Source organism: Oncorhynchus clarkii, unplaced genomic scaffold, assembly GCF_045791955.1.
Source record: "Oncorhynchus clarkii lewisi isolate Uvic-CL-2024 unplaced genomic scaffold, UVic_Ocla_1.0 unplaced_contig_12468_pilon_pilon, whole genome shotgun sequence".
In the NCBI taxonomy this organism is placed as follows: Eukaryota; Metazoa; Chordata; class Actinopteri; order Salmoniformes; family Salmonidae; genus Oncorhynchus; species Oncorhynchus clarkii.
Window position 1 is genome coordinate 486,301 of NW_027261138.1, and position 23,087 is coordinate 509,387.

Here is a 23,087-nt window from a genome sequence, read left to right on the forward strand (position 1 = left end):
TTCCAAATCATGTCCAATCAATTGAATTTACCACAGGTGAACTCCAATCAAGTTGTAGACGCATCTCAAGGATGATCAATGGAAACAGGATGCACCTGAGCTCAATTTCGAGTCTCATAGCAAAGGGTATGAATACTTATGTAAATAAGGTATTTCTGTTTTGAATTTGTAATAAAACTTATGTAAATACCATATTTCTGTTTTTTTATATTTTTTTTATACATTTGCTAACATTTCTAAAAACCTTTTCGCTTTGTCATAATGGTTGTCACGGATCCCTCCGGAACCTTCCTGACACACACCTGTCCCCTATTTCCCACGGATTAGTACTTGTATAAGTGCGTCCTTTGGTTTCCATTGGGCTGGCCGTTATTGTTACAATGTCCGTTGGTGCGTGTGAGTACCTGTGCTTTGGGCTTTCGTGCCCTTGCGGATTGCGCAGATGATTACGGGTCTCGTCCCGGGTGTTAATCAATCTTGTGTTATTTATTCGAGGTACTCCTTGGTCTTTTGTTTTGGGTTTCAACCCTGTGTTTTGTATAGAGTTTGTTTGTTCTTCGTCCATTACACGACACCCCGTAATTTGGTTACAATAAATAAAAAATATATATTACGCATTCCTGTTTCTGTCTCCCGACTCATTTATACCAGCGTGACAATGAGGTATTGATTTAGCCAGTTTATCAATGGAAATGTACCATTCAAATAAATGTTTACCGTTATGTTGTTTAGTTCGATTGGTAAAAAAACGTTAAAAAAAAATCTAATTGATTATATGGTTGTCTAATTGATTAATTCAATTAATTTCAAATGTAGTGATATTGAACTCATCAGATCTGTCTGGATCAAGTGCCATTCTGTGACTGGCTAATACACCGTGGTGTCGTTTTGTTATCGAGGATCATGATGGTATCGTGATACTAAACCTGGTATATCCGTAACGAAGCCCAAATTCTGGTGTGATGAGACAACGCTAAAACAAACCCCTCCGCCTTTCTTTCTCCTTTCAGATTTACAACAAATGTGTGAAATGTCTTGGGGGGGCTTAGAGGCTTTGAGTGTTTTTTTTTTAAAGCTCTAATTTAAAAGAAATGCAAATATCAACTGAAGTTAAGATTTTAGTTTTAGTACCTAGACATTTAGCTTATGTCACTAATGACGCCTGAACACCCCTCTGTGAACCTAACAGATGGAGTGAGTCCTAAATGGCACCCTAAGCACTAATCAGGGAATCAGGTGCCATTTTGGGACGTAGCCTGTGTTCTTTGATATGTTGCCAAGCAGAGAGAGAGAAACTGCATTGATTGCTTAGAAACCGCTTCTGCGGAGAGAAGCTCTGGGGCATCACCTCCGTCAGGGCTCTGAGCAGTAGGCAGCACTGCAGTTTTGGGGGTTTGGCTGTGTGTGCATGTGTGGGTGCGTGCACTAGTAGATGCATGCTTTTGAGTTCAATATCATTACATTTTAAAATCTTTAGCCAACATTTTTCAGAGACAGCAAAGTGTATGCATAAATTAATCAATTATACAATGCTAATCTGGGTTTCATCTGCACACGAAAATGTATATTATTTTTTGCAGAGTAGGTTGATAACGATGTTGTATTGGACATTTTCCTCCGCATCCCCCCCCTCTCTCTCCTCCTCTCCCCACCCCTCTCCTCCTCCTCTACATCCCCCCCTCTCTCCTCCTCCTCTACACCCCCCCCCTCTCTCTCCTCCTCTCCCCACCCCTCTCCTCCTCCTCTACATCCCCCCTCTCTCCTCCTCCTCTACATCCCCACCCCTCTCCTCCTCCTCTACATCCCCCCTCTCTCCTCCTCCTCTACGCCCCCCCCTCTCTCCTCCTCCTCTACACCCCCCCCCCCTCTCTCCTCCTCCTCTACATCCCCCCCTCTCTCTCTTCTTCTCCCCACCCCTCTCTCTCCTCCTCCTCTACATCCCCCCCTCTCTCCTCCTCCTCTTCATCCCCCCCTCTCTCCTCCTCCTCTACATCCCCACCTCTCTCCTCCTCCTCTACATCCCCCCCTCTCTCTCTTCTTCTCCCCACCCCTCTCTCTCCTCCTCCTCTACACCCCCCCCTCTCTCCTCCTCCTCTACATCCCCCCCTCTCTCCTCCTCCTCTACATCCCCCCCTCTCTCCTCCTCCTCTACATCCCCCCTCTCTCTCCTCCTCTCCCCACCCCTCTCCTCCTCCTCTACATCCCCCCTCTCTCCTCCTCCTCTACATCCCCACCCCTCTCCTCCTCCTCTACATCCCCACCCCTCTCCTCCTCCTCTACATCCCCCCTCTCTCCTCCTCCTCTACGCCCCCCCCTCTCTCCTCCTCCTCTACACCCCCCCCCCCCTCTCCTCCTCCTCTACATCCCCCCCCCCTCTCTTCTTCTCCCCACCCCTCTCTCTCCTCCTCCTCTACATCCCCCCCTCTCTCCTCCTCCTCTACATCCCCCCCTCTCTCCTCCTCCTCTACATCCCCCCCTCTCTCCTCCTCCTCTACATCCCCCCCTCTCTCCTCCTCCTCTACATCCCCCCCTCTCTCCTCCTCCTCTACATCCCCCCCTCTCTCCTCCTCCTCTACACCCCCCCTCTCTCCTCCTCCTCTACATCCCCCCCTCTCTCCTCCTCCTCTACACCCCCCCCCTCTCTCCTCCTCCTCTACACCCCCCCCTCCCTCTCTCCTCCTCCTCTACACCCCCCCCCCCCTCTCTCCTCCTCCTCTACATCCCCCCCCTCTCTCTCCTCCTCTACATCCCCCCCCTCTCTCCTCCTCTCCCCACCCCTCTCTCTCCTCCTCTACACCCCCCCCTCTCTCCTCCTCCTCTACACCCCCCCCCCTCTCCTCCTCCTCTACATCCCCCCCTCTCTCCTCCTCCTCTACATCCCCCCCTCTCTCCTCCTCCTCTACATCCCCCCCCTCTCTCCTCCTCCTCTACACCCCCCCCCCTCTCTCCTCCTCCTCTACATCCCCCCCCCTCTCTCCTCCTCCTCTACATCCCCCCCCCTCTCTCCTCCTCCTCTACACCTCCCCCCCTCTCTCCTCCTCTCCCCAACCCCCCATCCCTCCTCCAGGCATGCACACAAGCATCAGTGAGATCTTGAAGGAGAAGAAGCTGAAGCCGTCCCGTCGCAGTCTGCCCTGCCTGGCTCAGAACCAGATACACCCACAGAGCCTCAGCCACGTTCTGTCCATGCCCTGCACCCCCGACGACAAGCCCCAGACACCGGTAGGGTTGGGAGTTGGCAGGGTATTTTATCACATTACTTAAGTCACTAGTTTAAAAAAAACACTTCTCTGGAACCCTCAGTTTCACCATTTTGTTGTAGCCTTGAACTAGTTTCCCGGATTAATCTAATCAAGGCCTTGATTAGTTGACAAGTTTGAATCAGGTGTGCTTGCTCTGGAATAGATAACAAACTGTAACGACTGGGGGTCCCCCGAGGAGAGGTTTGAGATCCAATGACACGATTCAATACATATTGTGATTCTATGTACGGTGCATTCGGAAAGTATTCAGACCCCTTCGCCCTTTTCTACATTTTGTCACGTTACAACCTTTAAAATGGATTCAATTCATGTATTTCCTCATAAATCTACACTAACAAAGAGATGACAGGTTTATAAAAATAAAATTAAAAAAATACCTTATTTACATAAGTATTCAGACCCTTTGCTATGAGACTAGAAATTGAGCTCCGGTGCATCCTGTTTCCGTTGATCATAGTTGAGATGTTTCTACAACTTCATTGGAGTCCACCTGTGGTAAATTAAATTGATTGGACATGATTTGGAAAGACACACACCTGTCTAAATAAGGTCCCACAGTTGACAGTGCATGTCCAAGCAAAAACCAAGCCATGAACTCTTCCTAGAACTGGCAACCAACCGATGGTCACTCTGACAGAGCTCCAGAGTTTATTTGTGGAGATGGGAGAACCTTCCAGAAGGACAACCATCTCTGCCGCACTCCACCAATCAGGCCTTTATGGTAGAGTGGCCAGAAGGAAGCCACTCCTCAGTAAAAGGCACATAACAGGCCGCTTGGAGTTTGCCAAAAGGCACCTAAAGGACTCTCAGACCATGGAGAAACAAGATTCTCTGCTCTGATGAAACCAAGATTGAACTTTGTGGCCTGAATGCCAAGCGTCATTTCTGGAGGAAACCTGTCACTATCCCTACGGTGAAGCATGGTGATGTCTGCATCATGCTGTGGGGATGTTTTTCAGCGGCTGAAACTCCCCAAATACAGGTGTGCCAAGCTTGTAGCGTCATACCCAAGAAGACTCGAGGCTGTAATCCCTGCCAAAAATGCTTCAACAAAGTAAAGGGTAAAAAAAAATGTAACTAGGCAAGTCAGTTAAAAACACATTCTTATTTTCAATTATGGCCTAGGAACAGTGGGTTAAACTGGTCTAGGAACAGTGGGTTAAACTGGTCTAGGAACAGTGGGTTAACTGGTCTAGGAACAGTGGGTTAACTGGTCTAGAAACAGTGGGTTAACTGGTCTAGGAACAGTGGGTTAAACTGGTCTAGGAACAGTGGGTTAAACTGGTCTAGGAACAGTGGGTTAAACTGGTCTAGGAACAGTGGGGTTAACTGGTCTAGGAACAGTGGGTTAAACTGGTCTAGGAACAGTGGGTTAAACTGGTCTAGGAACAGTGGGTTAACTGGTCTAGGAACAGTGGGTTAAACTGGTCTAGGAACAGTGGGTTAAACTGGTCTAGGAACAGTGGGTTAAACTGGTCTAGGAACAGTGGGTTAACTGGTCTAGGAACAGTGGGTTAAACTGGTCTAGGAACAGTGGGTTAAACTGGTCTAGGAACAGTGGGTTAAACTGGTCTAGGAACAGTGGGTTAAACTGGTCTAGGAACAGTGGGTTAAACTGGTCTAGGAACAGTGGGTTAACTGGTCTAGGAACAGTGGGTTAAACTGGTCTAGGAACAGTGGGTTAAACTGGTCTAGGAACAGTAGGTTAAACTGGTCTAGGAACAGTGGGTTAAACTGGTCTAGGAACAGTGGGTTAAACTGGTCTAGGAACAGTGGGTTAAACTGGTCTAGGAACAGTGGGTTAAACTGGTCTAGGAACAGTGGGTTAAACTGGTCTAGGAACAGTGGGTTAACTGGTCTAGGAACAGTGGGTTAACTGGTCTAGGAACAGTGGGTTAACTGGTCTAGGAACAGTGGGTTAACTGGTCTAGGAACAGTGGGTTAACTGGTCTAGGAACAGTGGGGTTAACTGGTCTAGGAACAGTGGGGTTAACTGGTCTAGGAACAGTGGGGTTAACTGGTCTAGGAACAGTGGGGTTAACTGGTCTAGGAACAGTGGGGTTAACTGGTCTAGGAACAGTGGGTTAACTGGTCTAGGAACAGTGGGTTAACTGGTCTAGGAACAGTGGGTTAACTGGTCTAGGAACAGTGGGTTAACTGGTCTAGGAACAGTGGGTTAACTGGTCTAAGAACAGTGGGTTAACTGGTCTAGGAACAGTGGGTTAAACTGGTCTAGGAACAGTGGGTTAAACTGGTCTAGGAACAGTGGGTTAACTGGTCTAGGAACAGTGGGTTAAACTGGTCTAGGAACAGTGGGTTAAACTGGTCTAGGAACAGTAGGTTAAACTGGTCTAGGAACAGTGGGTTAAACTGGTCTAGGAACAGTGGGTTAAACTGGTCTAGGAACAGTGGGTTAAACTGGTCTAGGAACAGTGGGTTAAACTGGTCTAGGAACAGTGGGTTAAACTGGTCTAGGAACAGTGGGTTAACTGGTCTAGGAACAGTGGGTTAACTGGTCTAGGAACAGTGGGTTAACTGGTCTAGGAACAGTGGGTTAACTGGTCTAGGAACAGTGGGTTAACTGGTCTAGGAACAGTGGGGTTAACTGGTCTAGGAACAGTGGGGTTAACTGGTCTAGGAACAGTGGGGTTAACTGGTCTAGGAACAGTGGGGTTAACTGGTCTAGGAACAGTGGGGTTAACTGGTCTAGGAACAGTGGGTTAACTGGTCTAGGAACAGTGGGTTAACTGGTCTAGGAACAGTGGGTTAACTGGTCTAGGAACAGTGGGTTAACTGGTCTAGGAACAGTGGGTTAACTGGTCTAAGAACAGTGGGTTAACTGGTCTAGGAACAGTGGGTTAACTGGTCTAGGAACAGTGGGTTAACTGCCTGTTCAGGGGCACATCGACAGATTTGTACCTTGTCAGCTCGGGGATTTGAACTTGCAACCTTCCGGTTTCTAGTACTTAAGTAAATGTGATATTTTTTATAAATTTGCAAACGTGTCTAAAACCTGTTTTTGCGTTGTCGTTATGGGGTATTGTGGGTAGATTGAAGAGGGGAAAAACTATTTAATCAATTTTAGAATAAGGCTGTAACGTAACAATGTGGAATAGGTCAAGGGGTCTGAATACTTTCTGAATGCACTGTATGTATCATGATTCTATATGGATTGCGATTCGATATTCCAAACATATTGCTCAAAATATGCCTACCACAGTGAGATGAGAGAGAGCCATGAGAAGCTACAGGACAATAAATAGATGAGTTTTGGAGCAGGTAAAGCCGACTAGCTGGATCTATTTTCCCTCTTCCATCTGTAGCCGTATCTCCAGGACCAGACACGTGCCCAGCTCCAGACCCAGCAGGTCGACCCCTGGTTACAGCACCAGGCCCAGGGGAAGGACTACCGTCAGCGCCAAGCCCAGACCCAGCCTCTGACCCACAGTCACAGCACCTCCTGCACCCTCATCCCCTCAAAGACAGGTCAGTCAGTCGGTGTGTCTGTCCGTTCTCCCCACAGCCTGTCGGAGTTTTTAGACGTATTCTACAACAGGAAGTAAACCCACATCCTCACATACTGTAGGTCTAACAAGGTCATGATGGGTTAATGCAGGGTGAGACCAGTTTTAGTGTGATTCCTGTAGGAAGTAAACCCACATCCTCACATACTGTAGGTCTAACAAGGTCATGATGGGTTGATGCAGGGTGAGACCAGTTTTCACTCTTGGCGACAGCATCATGACATATAATATATATACAAAAGTATGTGGACACCCTGTAAAATTAGTGGATTCAGCTATTTCAGCCACACCGATTGCTGACAGGTGTATAAAATCGAGCACGCACCCATGCAATCTCCATAGACACACATTGGTAGTAGAATGGCCTTACTGAAGAGGTCAGTGACTTTCAACGTGGCACCGTCCTAGGATGCCACCTTTCCAATAAGTCAGTCAAATTTCTGCCCTGCTAGAACTGCCCCGGTCAACTGTAAGTGCTGTTATTGTGAAGTGGAAACACATTCTCTGGCAGACATGGCTGTCAATGTTAAGGATCTGGTGTTATTTTAACCAACAGCCACACTGTCCTACATTTGAATTGTGCATTCTGGTAGTCCGGCGGACAAATCTGGGTTTGGCGAATGCCAGGAGAACTCTACCTGCCCAAATTCATAGTGCCAACTGTACATTTTGGTGGAAGAGGAAAAATGGTCTGAGGATGTTTTCCGTGGTTCGTGCCCCTTAGTTCCAGTGAAGGGAATAGTTAACGCAACAGCATCCAATGACATTCTAGACGATTCTCTGCTTCCAACTTTGGGGCAAATTTGGGGACGGCCCTTTCCTGTTTCAGCATGACAATGCACTAAGCGAGGTCCATACAGAAATTGTTTGTCAAGATTGGTGTGGAAGAACTTGACTGGCCTGCACAGAGCCCTGACCTCAACCCCATCAAACACCTTTGGGATGAATTGGAACGCCAAATTAATGCCCATGATTTTAGAATGACATGTTCGACGTTCAGTTGTCCACATACTTTTGGTCATGTAGTGTAGATTGATGGTCCACTTTCTACACTATAATTGCTACTCACTATCATGGACTGTTTACTGTTTACTGTTTATCATGGTCTGTTTACTGTTTATCATGGTCTGTTTACTGTTTATCATGGTCTGTTTACTGTTTATCATGGTCTGTTTACTGTTTATCATGGTCTGTTTACTGTTTATCATGGACTGTTTACTGTTTATCATGGACTGTTTACTGTTTATCATGGACTGTTTACTGTTTATCATTGACTGTTTACTGTTTATCATGGACTGTTTACTGTTTATCATGGTCTGTTTACTGTTTATCATGGACTGTTTACTGTTTATCATGGACTGTTTACTGTTTATCATGGACTGTTTACTGTTTATCATGGACTGTTTACTGTTTTTCATGGACTGTTTACTGTTTGTCATTGTCTGTTTACTGTTTAGCATGGACTGTTTACTGTTTATCATTGTCTGTTTACTGTTTATCATTGTCTGTTTACTGTTTATCATGGTCTGTTTACTGTTTATCATGATCTGTTTACTGTTTATCATGGACTGTTTACTGTTTATCATGGTCTGTTTACTGTTTATCATGGTCTGTTTACTGTTTATCATGGTCTGTTTACTGTTTATCATGGACTGTTTACTGTTTATCATGGACTGTTTACTGTTTATCATGGACTGTTTACTGTTTATCATGGACTGTTTACTGTTTATCATGGACTGTTTACTGTTTTTCATGGACTGTTTACTGTTTATCATATCAGTACTTAATCCACTGAATAGACTGGTACTTAATTCACTATCATGTGAGATTTGTTTATGATGATGACAACGTGATAATGATTTTATTCATTGTTAGCTCTGGCAGTCTGTAAAATACATTATGTTGTGCTGGTATTAAAAAAAAAAAAACAGGCAGATTTTTTTTCAGTGCTTCCAATGGTTCCGTAACCATATACCCGTTTAAACTTGCCCTTACCTCAAGCCCCGTAAACCTAACCCTTACCTCAAGCCCCGTAAACCTAACCCTTACCTCAAGCCCCGTAAACCTAACCCTTACCTCAAGCCCCGTAAACCTAACCCTTACCTCAAGCCCCGTAAACCTAACCCTAACCTCAAGCCCCGTAAACCTAACCCTTACCTCAAGCCCCGTAAACCTAACCCTTATCTCAAGCCCCGTAAACCTAACCCTTACCTCAAGCCCCGTAAACCTAACCCTTACCTCAAGCCCCGTAAACCTAACCCTTATCTCAAGCCCCGTAAACCTAACCCTTACCTCAAGCCCCGTAAACCTAACCCTTACCTCAAGCCCCGTAAACCTAACCCTTACCTCAAGCCCCGTAAACCTAACCCTTACCTCAAGCCCCGTAAACTTAACCCTTACCTCAAGCCCCGTAAACTTAACCCTTACCTCAAGCCCCGTAAACTTAACCCTTACCTTAACCTTTTGACTATACTGGTTGAGTATCCAATACCTTAAAACAACTTTTAATTGATTTTCATAGTGACAGTGACATTGCTTAGACATGGTATTGATTTGAGATGATTGTGATACATCTTCAGGGGGTGTTTTGTAAAGCGGTGGTTGTTTTAAACGTTAGCGTCACTGTGAGGCGTGGGGGGAAAACTATGCAGTGGTGTGGTGAGCAACACACCGCGTTAAGCCACAGTGGATAAGATAGATGTCACCGCTGTGAGGGGAGAAAGAAAAATCATTCTCCTCTAATAAGGACATCTGTAGCGGTGGGAGAATTCACTCAAATACCATTCACATTCAAATGAGCAGTTTAGCATGACTCAAAAGTCCCTGGATGCATCCCCAAAATTCACCTGCATAGTGCACTACCTTTGACCACTCTAGGGGATAGGTTGCCGTTTGGGATGGGAGACTGTCTATTCTGAGCACGAACCAGCAGGGAAAATACACTCTGGTGCCAGATCTGTTTTATTTTGCTGTCAGGTCTGAATCGTGTTGCACGACACCATTTTGTTTTACGTCGTCATAACATAAGTCATGTAAGATGATGATTAGTGCTCTGTACAGGCTGTTCCATAATGACTGGATCACAGAAATAGTATTACTAGAATGGGTATCCCCATTTCAAGTCCATGTCATTATATCTCTGTGAGCTAGATCCTGTGTAAATGTATGTAGAACCCTGGTCTTAGTCGTGACGGGTCGTTTTAACACCTTTCAGGAATGTGGGGTGGAAGGTAGCCTTGTGATTAGAGTGGAGGGGCGGCAGGTAGCCTAGTGGTTAGAGTGGAGGGGCGGCAGGTAGCCTAGTGGTTAGAGCGTTGGGACCAGTAACCGAAAAGTTTGCAAGATCGAATCCCAGAGTTGACAAGGTAAAAATCTGTCGTTCTGCCCCTGAACAAGGCAGTTAACCCACTGTTACCCCGAACAAGGCAGTTAACCCACTGTTCCTAGACCAGTTAACCCACTGTTCCTAGACCAGTTAACCCACTGTTCCCAGGCCATCATTGAAAATAATGATTTGTTCATATTAACTGACTTGTCTTGTTAAATAAATGTAAAATAAAAATGTGTTGACTATCTTTGACAGAGGAATGGGAACAAAAAGGGTTTTTAAAGAAACAGTGCCACTGGCCGCCCCACCACCGTTGTTCCTGTTCTTTGTGGCCGAGCTGAGGAGCGTTGTGCAGACTGGTAAAACAACAATGTGTAGCACATGTTACGCTTGATGTCAGAGGGGGAAAACAGTGTTGTTGCTGTTCTTTGTGGCCGAGCTGAGGAGCGTTGTGCAGCCTGGTAAAACAACAATGTGTAGCACATGTTACGCTTGATGTCAGAGGGGGAAAACAGTGTTGTTGCTGTTCTTTGTGGCCGAGCTGAGGAGCGTTGTGCAGCCTGGTAAAACAACAATGTGTAGCACATTGTCTGTCTGTCTGTCCTGACCTTTTACTGATCATCCTGTGTCTGTCTGTCTGTCTGTCTGTCTGTCTGTCTTGACCGTTTACTGATCATCCTGTATCTGTCTGTCAGAAGCTGCGAAGGACCACTATGGGGAGGAGTCAGATGCTGTGATGGACCACTATGGGGAGGAGTCAGAAGCTGTGAAGTTCCACTATGGGGAGGAGTCAGAAGCTGTGAAGGACAACTATGGGGAGGAGTCAGAAGCTAGTGCGTACAAGGCAGGAAGGACAGACGAGTCGTTTCTCATTCAGAAACCTGCCATCCGAGCCAAATTAGAGGCACGAGCAGATTCGCTTCAGGTACCACAAACACAAGCACACATTAAAAGAAAGGCCGGCCCTCTCAATCTGATTGGCCGTCAGGCATGTCAATCACCCGGCTATTCCAACCAATCGGGACGCTTGGACGCACAGCTGGGCTCCTTCCTAGCGCGTTTGACAAAGCTTACAGTTATGGGCCTCAAAGTTGCGTTCTGACCAGACAACCCTAGAGTTGGTAGATCTATGTCAATCAGCACATAAGTACGTTGCAGGTGAGGGCTCAAAGCCAGCCTCTCAGACGAGCTCCAGATGGCCATTTTTTCCACACCCACCCAATAACCAGAATGACCCTGCACCAATCTTTTTCAATGTCTCACAGTTACGCAGCTTTGAAACCTTTGATTGAGGCTAACTATCAAACATTAATGAAGTCACTCTGCTTTGCACCACACTTAAATGCTATTTAAAACATACATTTATTTGAGGTTATTAATATGATTATGAGTTTAGTTGAAGAAAAAAAAAAGTTGTTGACATAAGTGTGTTATGAATTGCTTATGGATGTGTTATGGAGGTCTATTACTGATAAACGGTTATTTCCGTAGGGGACCAACCCAGGGCAGCCGTCCGGTCTGATGTTCAGAGATGGGAAGAAGCGTATCGATTACATCCTGGTCTATAGGAAGTCCAGTCCTCTGGTGGAAAAGAGAGTCACCTTTGAGAGGAACCTGAGAGCTGAGGGGCTGATGCTGGAGAAAGTGGTAGGGTACATATACTATACTCTAACAGGGGTCAGAGTGACGGCAACGGGCTAAAACCGGCCCGCGAGGTGTACTTTTTTTGGGGGGTGGGGATTTTAGTTTTGGTTTTGGGTTTACATTTTTTTAAACTAAAATCACTTAGGAATTCAGCTAATAATAAGTTGAATTTAATATTCCTACGAATCTGATAATTTCTCAATGTAATAAAGGTATGAAATGATTGTTATTTTCAAATGTAATCTCTTTTTGGGCTTAGTTGTGGTCAATTTGCAGTGTACAAATTATTATAATTACGTTCCGGCCTTCCACTCCTGAAAGAAATCGGCCCGCGGCTGAATCTAGTTGCCCCATGGTATATATACTGAACAAAAATATAAACGGAACAACTTCAACGTGTTTTTCTGAGTTACAGTTCTGATAAGAAAATCAATTAATTGAAATAAATAAGGCCCTAATCTATGGATTTCACATGACTGGGCAGGGGAACAGCCAAGGGTGTGTCTAGGAGGGTATAGGCCCACCCAGTTAGGAGCCAGGCCCAGGCAATCAGACTGAGTTTTTCCCCACAAAAGGGCTTATTACAGACATAAATACACTTCAGTTTCATCAGCTGTCTGGGTGGCTGGTCTCAGACGATCCCGTAGGTGAAGAAGCTGGATGTGGAGGTCCTGGGCTGGCGTGGTCACATGTGGTCTGCAGTTAGACATACTACCAAATTCTCTATAACGATGTTGGAAGTGGCTTATGGTAGAGAAATTAACATTTAATCATCTGGAAACAGCTCTGGTGGACGTTTCTGCAGTCAGCATGTCAATTGCACACTCCTTTAAAACTTGAGACATCTGTGGCATCGTGTTGTGTGGCAAAACTGCACATTTTAGAGTGGCTTTTATTGTCCCCCAGCACAAGGTGCACCTGTGTGATGAACATGGCTGTTAAAATCGGCTTGTTGATAATCCAACCACCTGACAGGTGTGGCATATCTTGGCCAAGGAGAAATGCTCAGGGATGTAAACACATTTCTGCACAAATTTTGAGAGAAATACACTTTCTGTGCATATAGGATATTTTATTTCTGCTCATGAAACATGGGACCAACACTTTACATGTTGCGTTTATATTTTTGTTCAGTGTAATATAGACTAGAGGAGCATGTGAGCTGATGCTGGAGAAAGAGGAAGGGTAGCATACTCTCCTACTGTATACTACAACTACATTAATATAGGATATACTCTCCTACTGTATACTACAACTACATTAATATAGTATATACTCTACTACTGTATACTACATTAATATAGTATATACTCTCCTACTGTATACTACAACTACATTAATATAGTATATACTCTACTACTGTATACTACATTAATATAGTATATACTCTCCTACTGTATACTACAACTACATTAATATAGGATATACTCTCCAACTATATACTACAACTACATTAATATAGTATATACTCTCCTACTGTATACTACAACTACATTAATATAGTATATACTCTACTACTGTATACTACATTAATATAGTATATACTCTCCTACTGTATACTACAACTACATTAATATAGGATATACTCTCCTACTGTATACTACAACTACATTAATATAGGATATACTCTCCTACTGTATACTACAACTACATTAATATAGGATATACTCTCCTACTGTATACTACAACTACATTAATATAGGATATACTCTCCTACTGTATACTACAACTACATTAATATAGTATATACTCTCCTACTGTATACTACAACTACATTAATATAGGATATACTCTCCTACTGTATACTACAACTACATTAATATAGTATATACTATCCTACTGTATACTACAACTACATTAATATAGTATATACTCTACTACTGTATGCTACACCTACATTAATATAGTATATACTCTCCTACTGTATACTACATTAATATAATACATACTCTACCTCTGTATACTACAACTACATTAATATAGTACATACTCTCCTACTGTATACTACATTAATAGTGCATACTCTACTACTGTATACTACATTTATAGTACATACTCTACTACTGTATACTACATTAATATAGTATATACTCTACTACTGTATACTACAACTACATTAATATAGTATATACTCCACTACTGTATACTACATTAATATAGTATATACTCTACTACTGTATACTACAACTACATTAATATAGTATATACTCTACTACTGTATACTACAACTAAATTAATATAGTACATACTCTCCTACTATATACTCCAACTACATTAATATAGTATATACTATACTACTGTATACTACAACTACACTAATATAGTATATACTCCAGTACTGTATACTACATTAATATAGTATAATCTCTACTACTGTATACTACATTAATATAGGACATATTCTACGATAGTACATACTCTACTACTGTGTACTACATTAAAATAGTACATACTCTACTATAGTACATACTCTACTACTGTGTACTACATTAAAATAGTACATACTCTACTATAGTACATACTCTACTACTGTGTACTACATTAATATAGTACATACTCTTCCCACATTGCTCCTACAGCTCTATACTAATGACAAAGTTTGCATTTGTCTTTGTATTTTTGATACAGAAACTACAGAGAATTGTTTAGACAATGCCTTGAATTTGTTTTAACAAGTATTATTTTACTATTTTGGTAAATTTGGTATCCCACTGGGCACGTACGGTCTGTTCAACGTCTCCTTTGGTTGATTTGGCAACATGAATTCACCGTGAATTCAACAAAAAACCCTGTGGCCATTTGATTTAGGTGAAACATCTAGTGAAAACAAAAAGCATTGATGACTATTTACCAATCAATTTTCCCACGTTGATTCAACGTCATCACGTACCTGTTGTTGTTGTTGTTGTTGAAATGACGTGGAAACAACATTGATTCAACGTCATCACGTACCTGTTGTTGTTGTTGTTGATGTTGTTGAAATGACGTGGAAACAACATTGATTCAACGTCATCACGTACCTGTTGTTGTTGTTGTTGATGTTGTTGAAATGACGTGGAAACAACATTGATTCAACGTCATCACGTACCTGTTGTTGTTGTTGTTGATGTTGTTGAAATGACGTGGAAACAACATTGATTCAACGTCATCACGTACCTGTTGTTGTTGTTGTTGTTGAAATGACGTGGAAACAACATTGATTCAACGTCATCACGTACCTGTTGTTGTTGTTGTTGTTGTTGAAATGACGTGGAAACAACATTGATTCAACGTCATCACGTACCTGTTGTTGTTGTTGTTGTTGTTGTTGTTGTTGAAATGACGTGGAAACAACATTGATTCAACGTCATCACGTACCTGTTGTTGTTGTTGTTGTTGTTGTTGTTGAGATGACGTGGAAACAACATTGATTCAACGTCATCACGTACCTGTTGTTGTTGTTGTTGTTGTTGTTGAAATGACGTGGAAACAACATTGATTCAACGTCAGCACGTACCTGTTGTTGTTGTTGTTGTTGTTGAAATGACGTGGAAACAACATTGATTCCAACGTCATCACGTACCTGTTGTTGTTGTTGCTGTTGTTGTTGTTGAAATGACGTGGAAACAACATTGATTCAACGTCATCACGTACCTGTTGTTGTTGTTGTTGTTGAAATGACGTGGAAACAACATTGATTCAACGTCATCACGTACCTGTTGTTGTTGTTGTTGTTGTTGTTGAAATGACGTGGAAACAACATTGATTCAACGTCATCACGTACCTGTTGTTGTTGTTGTTGAAATGACGTGGAAACAACATTGATTCAACGTCATCACGTACCTGTTGTTGTTGTTGTTGTTGTTGAAATGACGTGGAAACAACATTGATTCAACGTCATCACGTACCTGTTGTTGTTGTTGCTGTTGTTGTTGTTGAAATGACGTGGAAACAACATTGATTCAACGTCATCACGTACCTGTTGTTGTTGTTGTTGTTGAAATGACGTGGAAACAACATTGATTCAACGTCATCACGTACCTGTTGTTGTTGTTGTTGTTGTTGTTGAAATGACGTGGAAACAACATTGATTCAACGTCATCACGTACCTGCTGTTGTTGTTGTTGTTGTTGTTGTTGAAATGACGTGGAAACAACATTGATTCAACGTCATCACGTACCTGTTGTTGTTGTTGTTGAAATGACGTGGAAACAACTTTGATTCAACGTCATCACGTACCTGTTGTTGTTGTTGTTGAAATGACGTGGAAACAACATTGATTCAACGTCATCACGTACCTGTTGTTGTTGTTGTTGAAATGACGTGGAAACAACATTGATTCAACGTCATCACGTACCTGTTGTTGTTGTTGTTGTTGTTGTTGTTGAAATGACGTGGAAACAACATTGATTCAACGTCATCACGTACCTGTTGTTGTTGTTGTTGTTGTTGTTGAAATGACGTGGAAACAACTTTGATTCAACGTCATCACGTACCTGTTGTTGTTGTTGTTGTTGTTGAAATGACGTGGAAACAACATTGATTCAACGTCATCACGTACCTGTTGTTGTTGTTGTTGAAATGACGTGGAAACAACATTGATTCCACGTCATCACGTACCTGTTGTTGTTGTTGTTGTTGTTGTTGTTGTTGAAATGACGTGGAAACAACATTGATTCAACGTCATCACGTACCTGTTGTTGTTGTTGTTGTTGTTGTTGAAATGACGTGGAAACAACTTTGATTCAACCCCTTTTTTTGCCCAGTGGGGGGTGGCACTCGTGATCATATTCTCAAATATTGTCATCGTGTCTTCGTCACGACATTCTCAAATATTGTCAGATGCTAGTCTTTGTCACAAGCTAATTTCCAATTTCGTCCCCTCGAAAGCCGTCTCTGACCGACACCGACATCATGTTTGTGAAGATCCATGTTCCCTGGGACACTCTCTGTAAATACGCTGAGCAGATGAATATCAGGATGCCATTCAGGTAGCACTTCCTACGAATTCCCTCTACATAATGCATTATAAACACATTTATAACGCCTCATGAACTATACATAATGCATTATAATACGTGACATAAGCGCTTAACAACTACTCATAAACATCTATAACGACAGCTCGTTCAATAAAGTTTGATGAGCTCTTTGTATGGCTTGATCCGTTGGGATTCTTCCACCCAACCGACAACGTCTTCTAATTTATTGCATTTGTATTTATTTTTTTCAGGAAAAAAATTTACTTTACGGATTGGAAGAGCAAAGTTATGGGCAGGCAAGTGGATTTACGTGATATCTTATTAGGTTCGGGCACAGTGTGATGTTGAGCTTGACTGTCTGAGCACTGCAGAGCACTTTCTAATGAAATACAGGATCAGGAGCATTCAACACCGTGACGGTGCTGAGCCCGTGGTCGAGTCGCAGTAACACAGCTGGAGTGGCCCTGTTGACGTCACCGTGAGCTGTAGCTGTTATTTTTATTTGTAGAATGGCGAGAGAGAGAACAGTGGGGATGTACAGAAAGCGTCCAGAGTCCCACTGCTACACTGGTTGTTATATTGAGATGCAAGATGGGCCATCAGGGAGTTAAGTAGAAGAGGGTAAACCGTGATTTGATCACGGAGGGTGAATAGGTCAAACTGTCATTGAGCTCTACCCCAGAGGAATTAATGCACGATTTAATGAATTTAATGATTAGTTTATCCTGCTACTTAAAGATGTTATGTTGTGTATACGAATGTGAGATATTAAACTGTTTTAAGCCCAATAATAAGTCACCCTGAATCACTAAAGAGCGTCTGCTGCAAAGTACACAAGACATAATAATGCTGTCTTCTATTGAGTGTTTGACTGTGAAAATGCAAAATGTGATTTCTATGTGATTTTAATGATTATCATTGATCAAATAAAACGATATCTGGTATAATCCTGGTAAATTAAAATCCTGTGTGGTTCTGTTACTAGGCTAATCTTGGTAAATTAAAACCCTGTGTGGTTCTATTACTAGGCTAATCTTGGTTAATTAAAACCATATGTGGTTCTGTTACTAGGCTAATCCTGGTTAATTAATCTGTTTTTCTCTGTCCTCTCTCCCTGAAGCCGGTTTCATCTGAGGTGTTGTCAGATAAAGAGTTGGTTACCCAGCAACCCCATGAAGCTGGACAAAGAGGCCTTACCTGATCTAGAGGAGACAGACTGCTATACAGCCCCCTTCAGCAGGGCACGCATGCACCAGTAGGTTCTATACCTAACCCTAACCCTCACCTCAACCCCCTAACCCTAACCCTTACCTCAACCCCCTAACTCTTACCTCAACCACCTAACCCTTACCTCAACCCCCTAACCTTACCCTAACCCTTACCTCAACCCCCTTACCCTAGCCCAAACCCTTACCTCAACCCCCTAACCCTAACCCTTACCTCAACCCCCTAACCCTAACCCTTACCTCAACCCCCTAACCCGAAACCTTACCTCAACCCCCTAACCCTAACCCTTACCTCAACCCCCTAACCCTAACCCTTACCTCAACCCCGTAACCTTACCCTAACCCTTACCTCAACCCCCTAACTTTACCCTAACCCTTACCTCAACCCCCTAACCCTAACCTCAACCACCTAACCCTTACCTCAACCCCCTAACCTAACCCTTACCTCAACCCCCTAACCTTACCCTAACCCTTACCTCAACCCCCTTACCCTAACCCGAACCCTTACCTCAACCCCCTAACCCAAACCCTTACCTCAACCCCCTAACCCTAACCCTTACCTCAACCCCCTAACCCTAACCCTTACCTCAACCCCCTAACCCTTACCTCAACCCCGTTAACCTTACCCTACCCCTTACCTCAACCCCCTAACCTTACCTTAACCCTTACCTCAACCCCCTTACCCTAACCCTAACCCTTACCTCAACACCCTAACCCTAACCCTTACCTCAACCCCCTAACCCTAACCCTTACCTCAACCCCAAAACCCTAACCCTTACCTCAACCCCCTAACCCTAACCCTTACCTCAACCCCCTAACCTAACCCTTACCTCAACCCCCTAACCCGAACCCTTACCTCAACCCCCTAACCTTACCCTAACCCTTACCTCAACCCCCTAACCCTAACCCTTACCTCAACCCCCTTACCCTAACCCGAACCCTTACCTCAACCCCCTAACCCTAACCCTTACCTCAACCCCCTTACCCTAACCCTTACCTCAACCCCCTTACCCTAACCCTTACCTCAACCCCCTTACCCTAACCCTTACCTCAACACCCTAACCCTTACCTCAACCCCCTAACCCTTACCCCAGTCACTCCAACACTAACAGTCAATCTGACACAAACAGCTTGTGAGATAGACTGGCTCATGTGTGTTTATTACAGGCTACACTGGAGGAGGAAGAGATGAAGTTATCTTTAGACAGTGACGGCAGTGTTCTGTCTCTGTTATGATAATCTCCCCTGCTAGCATCTCAATCCTCCCATCACTTGTAAAATAGACTAGCGTGTATGAAATGTTATCTGTTTGTGTGAATTCGAGACAACAGAGGAGGAAATTATAATAGAATGACTGCAAATAAAGATGCTATAGTCCAGCTCATAATGGCAGCTGCCATCTCTATGACAACACTCTCTTTACTGTCTCTATGACAACTCCCCCTTTCTTTACGGTCTCTGACAACTCCCCCTTTCTTTACGGTCTCTATGACAACTCCCCCTTTCTTTTCGGTCTCTATGACAACTCCCCCTTTCTTTTCGGTCTCTATGACAACTCCCCCTTTCTTTTCGATCTCTATGACAACTCCCCCTTTCTTTTCGGTCTCTATGACAACTCCCCCTTTCTTTTCGGTCTCTATGACAACTCCCCCTTTCTTTACGGTCTCTATGACAACTCCCCCTTTTTTTACCGTCTCTATGACAACTCCCCCTTTCTTTACCGTCTCTATGACAACTCCCCCTTTCTTTACCGTCTCTGACAACTGCCCCTTTCTTTACGGTCTCTATGACAACTCCCCCTTTCTTTACGGTCTCTATGACAACTCCCCCTTTCTTTTCGGTCTCTGACAACTCCCCCTTTCTTTACGGTCTCTGACAACTCCCCCTTTCTTTACGGTCTCTGACAACTCCCCCTTTCTTTACGGTCTCTATGACAACTCCCCCTTTCTTTACGGTCTCTATGACAACTCCCCCTTTCTTTTCGGTCTCTATGACAACTCCCCCTTTCTTTTCGGTCTCTATGACAACTCCCCCTTTCTTTACTGTCTCTATGACAACTCCCCCTTTTTTACCGTCTCTATGACAACTCCCCCTTTCTTTACCGTCTCTATGACAACTCCCCCTTTCTTTACGGTCTCTGACAACTCCCCCTTTCTTTACGGTCTCTATGACAACTCCCCCTTTCTTTACCGTCTCTATGACAACTCCCCCTTTCTTTTCGGTCTCTATGACGACTCCCCCTTTCTTTACTCTCTATGACAACTCCCCCTTTCTTTACGGTCTCTGACAACTCCCCCTTTCTTTACCGTCTCTATGACAACTCCCCCTTTCTTTACCGTCTCTATGACAACTCCCCCTTTCTTTACCGTCTCTATGACGACTCCCCCTTTCTTTACTCTCTATGACAACTCCCCCTTTCTTTACGGTCTCTGACAACTCCCCCTTTCTTTACTGTCTCTATGACAACTCCCCCTTTCTTTACCGTCTCTATGACAACTCCCCCTTTCTTTACCGTCTCTATGACAACTCCCCCTTTCTTTACGGTCTCTATGACAACTCCCCCTTTCTTTTCGGTCTCTATGACAACTCCCCCTTTCTTTACTGTCTCTATGACAACTCCCCCTTTTTTACCGTCTCTATGACAACTCCCCCTTTCTTTACCGTCTCTATGACAACTCCCCCTTTCTTTACGGTCTCTGACAACTCCCCCTTTCTTTACGGTCTCTATGACAACTCCCCCTTTCTTTACAGTCTCTGACAACTCCCCCTTTCTTTACAGTCTCTGACAACTCCCCCTTTCTTTACCGTCTCTATGACAACTCCCCCTTTCATTTACCGTCTCTATGACAACTCCCCCTTTCTTTACCGTCTCTATGACAACTCCCCCTTTCTTTACCGTCTCTATGACAACTCCCCATTCTTTACCGTCTCTATGACAACTCCCCCTTTCTTTACCGTCTCTATGACAACTCCCCCTTTCTTTTCGGTCTCTATGACGACTCCCCCTTTCTTTACTCTCTATGACAACTCCCCCTTTCTTTACGGTCTCTGACAACTCCCCCTTTCTTTACCGTCTCTATGACAACTCCCCCTTTCTTTACCGTCTCTATGACAACTCCCCCTTTCTTTACCGTCTCTATGACGACTCCCCCTTTCTTTACCGTCTCTATGACAACTCCCCCTTTCTTTACCGTCTCTATGACAACTCCCCATTCTTTACCGTCTCTATGACAACTCCCCCTTTCTTTACCGTCTCTATGACAACTCCCCCTTTCTTTTCGGTCTCTATGACAACTCCCCCTTTCTTTACAGTCTCTGACAACTCCCCCTTTCTTTACCGTCTCTATGACAACTCCCCCTTTCATTTACCGTCTCTATGACAACTCCCCCTTTCTTTACCGTCTCTATGACAACTCCCCCTTTCTTTACCGTCTCTATGACAACTCCCCATTCTTTACCGTCTCTATGACAACTCCCCCTTTCTTTACCGTCTCTATGACAACTCCCCCTTTCTTTTCGGTCTCTATGACGACTCCCCCTTTCTTTACTCTCTATGACAACTCCCCCTTTCTTTACGGTCTCTGACAACTCCCCCTTTCTTTACCGTCTCTATGACAACTCCCCCTTTCTTTACCGTCTCTATGACAACTCCCCCTTTCTTTACCGTCTCTATGACGACTCCCCCTTTCTTTACTCTCTATGACAACTCCCCCTTTCTTTACGGTCTCTGACAACTCCCCCTTTCTTTACCGTCTCTATGACAACTCCCCCTTTCTTTACCGTCTCTATGACAACTCCCCCTTTCTTTACCGTCTCTATGACAACTCCCCCTTTCTTTACCGTCTCTATGACAACTCCCCCTTTCTTTACCGTCTCTAAGACAACTCCCCCTTTCTTTACTGTCTCTATGACAACTCCCCCTTTCTTTTCGGTCTCTATGACGACTCCCCCTTTCTTTACTCTCTATGACAACTCCCCCTTTCTTTTCTGTCTCTGACAACTCCCCCTTTCTTTACGGTCTCTATGACAACTCCCCCTTTCTTTACAGTCTCTATGACAACTCCCCCTTTCTTTACCGTCTCTATGACAACTCCCCCTTTTTTACCGTCTCTATGACAACTCCCCCTTTTTTACCGTCTCTATGACAACTCCCCCTTTCTTTATGCAAACTCTCTCTTTGTTGGAAGTCAGTAGTTCAACTCATTTACATGTATTGTTTCCTTATCTCTTTTAACGCTTTTATTCTTGGATAACATTGAAAAAAAAGAGTTATTGCTTTTTGCTCTCTGTGCAGCAATTCATCTAATTACTGACATTTGGTCCTGGAAATCCCTAATTTAGTGGCGATATTAGATGTAAAGTTATTTTTTTAAAGCGTATGATTGACTGTTGAATGACTTATCAAAGAGCTTGTTGGTTTCTACTTCTCTCCTCAGTTTGATGGGTGATATACTGTATCATAATAATGCTGACTTGTTGTTGGTGTGATGTGTACGCCGAGAGTCAGGAAGCAGGTGCTGAAGGTGAAATAATGAAACGATACAAGTGAACGAACAAACAATAACACCTAATGACTGATGACAGCTGAGGGATAAATAAAGGGGAGTAATCAGGGAGAAAATGATGACCAGGTGTGTGTAATGATGGGGAGCAGGTGTGTGTAATGATGGGGAGCAGGTGTGTGTAATGATGGGGAGCAGGTATGTGTAATAGTGGGGAGCAGGTGTGTGTAATGATGGGGACCAGGTGTGTGTACTGATGGGGACCAGGGGTGTGTAATGATGGGGACCAGGTGTGTGTAATAGTGGGGAGCAGGTGTGTGTAATAATGGGGACCAGGTGTGTGTAATGATGGGGACCAGGTGTGTGTAACAGTGGGGAGCAGGTGTGTGTAATAGTGGGGAGCAGGTGTGTGTAATGATGGGGACCAGGTGTGTGTACTGATGGGGACCAGGGGTGTGTAATGATGGGGACCAGGTGTGTGTAATAGTGGGGAGCAGGTGTGTGTAATAATGGGGACCAGGTGTGTGTAATCATGGGGACCAGGTGTGTGTAATGATGATGACCAGGTGTGTGTAATGATGGGGACCAGGTGTGTGTAATAATGGGGACCAGGTGTGTGTAATAATGGGGACCAGGTGT

General features: G+C 44.0%; 1 protein-coding gene across 1 annotated transcript in view; it reads left to right on the forward strand.

Moving 5' to 3' along the window:
• The first annotated feature begins 3,069 nt into the window (after positions 1 to 3,069).
• Positions 3,070 to 23,087, forward strand: part of LOC139405187 (anoctamin-3-like) — an 80,967-nt gene continuing 60,949 nt past the window's right edge. The window contains exons 1-8 of the mRNA XM_071147614.1: positions 3,070 to 3,222; positions 6,698 to 6,749; positions 9,346 to 9,351; positions 10,913 to 11,040; positions 11,607 to 11,762; positions 16,629 to 16,729; positions 16,972 to 17,016; positions 17,841 to 17,975. Of these exons, the coding sequence (XP_071003715.1) occupies positions 3,070 to 3,222; positions 6,698 to 6,749; positions 9,346 to 9,351; positions 10,913 to 11,040; positions 11,607 to 11,762; positions 16,629 to 16,729; positions 16,972 to 17,016; positions 17,841 to 17,975 (776 nt within the window). The remainder of the gene's footprint in view (positions 3,223 to 6,697; positions 6,750 to 9,345; positions 9,352 to 10,912; positions 11,041 to 11,606; positions 11,763 to 16,628; positions 16,730 to 16,971; positions 17,017 to 17,840; positions 17,976 to 23,087) is intronic.